This window comes from Rhincodon typus, chromosome 1 (assembly GCF_021869965.1).
Source record: "Rhincodon typus isolate 14 chromosome 1, sRhiTyp1.1, whole genome shotgun sequence".
NCBI classification, from domain to species: Eukaryota; Metazoa; Chordata; class Chondrichthyes; order Orectolobiformes; family Rhincodontidae; genus Rhincodon; species Rhincodon typus.
In genome coordinates, this window is record NC_063332.1 from 143,370,968 (window position 1) to 143,373,070 (window position 2,103).

Below are 2,103 nucleotides of genomic sequence, written 5' to 3' on the forward strand. Positions count from 1 at the left end.
TGCTAAATACTAATTATACCACATATTTAGGTGCAATATGGTTGTCAGAATCTCTAATGACAGATAAATAAAACCTAGAAAATCTATTTTGTATGCACTATGGCTAGACCTGATGACAATCCAAGGCTTAAATGTCCTTTTGCTTCCAACTAAACAATTACTAAAAAGATGAACTAGTTTTTTTCTTGGTGACATTCTCACAGTGCCTGTGTCATAATAAAAGGATTGCTAGAAGAATAAAAGAAATATGTTCTTTTAATTATGTTTCCGCTTCATAATATTTTGATGAATTTAGTTGGATCCAGGCTCAGATCATTTTACGTGTAGTGTTATGTCACTTTTAATTCTCTTTGTACTATTGTATCAATGCCCATGGCAGCAATATAGTCTAAGGTTTAAAACACAATGATCTTGTAAACAATTCTTTCTTTTCTTTAGCTTCTTTAAATTTAAACCATTAAAATTATGTGCACGCTCCCATCAGAGACATGGAGACCTTAGCGCGTGCAATGTTTTCATCACTTTAATAATCTGCCGGTGACTTGCTGTCAGTATTGAGTAAATTTACCTTCTACAGTATTCACACGTGTATAATATTGTATTATTGTAAGAACCTGATGTACAGCCATACTATATAACACATTGACTCTGGAGAACACAGAAAAAAATGCATTTTTAAAATCAATTTACATTACCTGTCACTGCTGGAAAACCTGTGGATAACTGTGGTAGATAATTCAGCTTGTTTCTAGACAGCCTGCTCTCTATGTGCACTCCAGGGTTCTCTAACGGAGCGATTAGGCTGCCACACAACAGCTGCTACTGAATTCTTCAGCTGTTTGATGACCATAAAAAGAAATAAAACCAGCAAAAGCAGCAAAAATAGGAAGATAGCCAGGTATACTACCAGGTTGTATCCCCAATCCTCACTGTCCTCTTTTGCTGGCGTGAATGTAGACTTCAAAGATGCTGTGCTGAATCTGCCATGAGAGGACTTGGAATCTGAAGTATAAGCCTTCAATAGATGAATCATTTCTGTCGTTATCAATACATCAATTTCTGCTCCATCACTCATCTTGGCATCCAGATTTGTGAAGGTTGTGATATGAAATCCACATTGCTGGATTTCTGTTGACTTCTTTGATCATTACCTGACGGAAAGTTGAATCTACAAATACTAATAAGGTTTGTTTGTCTATAATATAGTTTGCAGTCATATGTTGAACTGGTTTCAAATTGTCAGCCATTGAAAGGGATCTTTATTATCCTGTATCATTTCAATTCCCTTCATCTCTCTTCACTATTCTTAGAAATCTCCTATAAATATATTTATTCATCAAGAACAGCCCCTACAAAGGGATTGGCTGACGATCACAAGTGCTTACTTTCACACTGTCAACATCTAAAACATAACACATTGTAAAAGCTAGAACCGGGATTATATTTACAACTGGGCAAAGGAAAGCAACTGTCAACGCTATTATTTCACAACATACTTCTTTACAAATAATGAATTGTGTTTTACATGTATATATGGCCTTTCTACAAAAGCTTTTATCATTTTATACAAAAGTGTGAATTAGTAAACTTGAAGTGATGATTGATGGTAATGTTTTATTTCCAAGTAAATGTGATGCTTAGTCATCTATTTGCACTTCCCCACATTTTAAAGTCGACAAAGGCATCTTTTTGTCCTCTGAGCACATTAATATTAATGAATTTTCATATTATTTCACACACTTTGAAGATGTAATGCTGATTCCAACAGATGGCAAAATCTAATTTCTGTTGCAGAAATGTAACATTTAAAATTGCACAATAAAATATGTTAATCTCAAACACAAACTCATCACAACTATTTAACATGAATTTAGTCTTAAAATGTTTTCATTTTATTTGCATCTTAAATCGAACGACGTAAGATCAGATTCCAGATGATATATGATTCTGCCAGTTGTACATTAGTTGCACCTCTAGATGTCAGATTCTATTCATACAATATGAACTTTTAAAAAAAATTTTCAATAAAAACGTGTATCAAAAATGTGTGAAAATAATTTTCAAACTATCATAGAAAATTAGTATTGATCATAAAGAATGAGT

The 2,103-nt window shown here is 33.2% G+C and overlaps 1 protein-coding gene across 1 annotated transcript; it reads right to left on the minus strand.

Moving 5' to 3' along the window:
- Positions 1–748: 748 nt before the first annotated feature.
- On the minus strand, positions 749–1,075 carry LOC125485558 (small integral membrane protein 43-like). Its single transcript, XM_048608811.1, has one exon. It carries the CDS (start codon positions 1,073–1,075, stop codon positions 749–751), a length of 327 nt encoding a protein of 108 aa, XP_048464768.1.
- Positions 1,076–2,103: the final 1,028 nt, after the last annotated feature.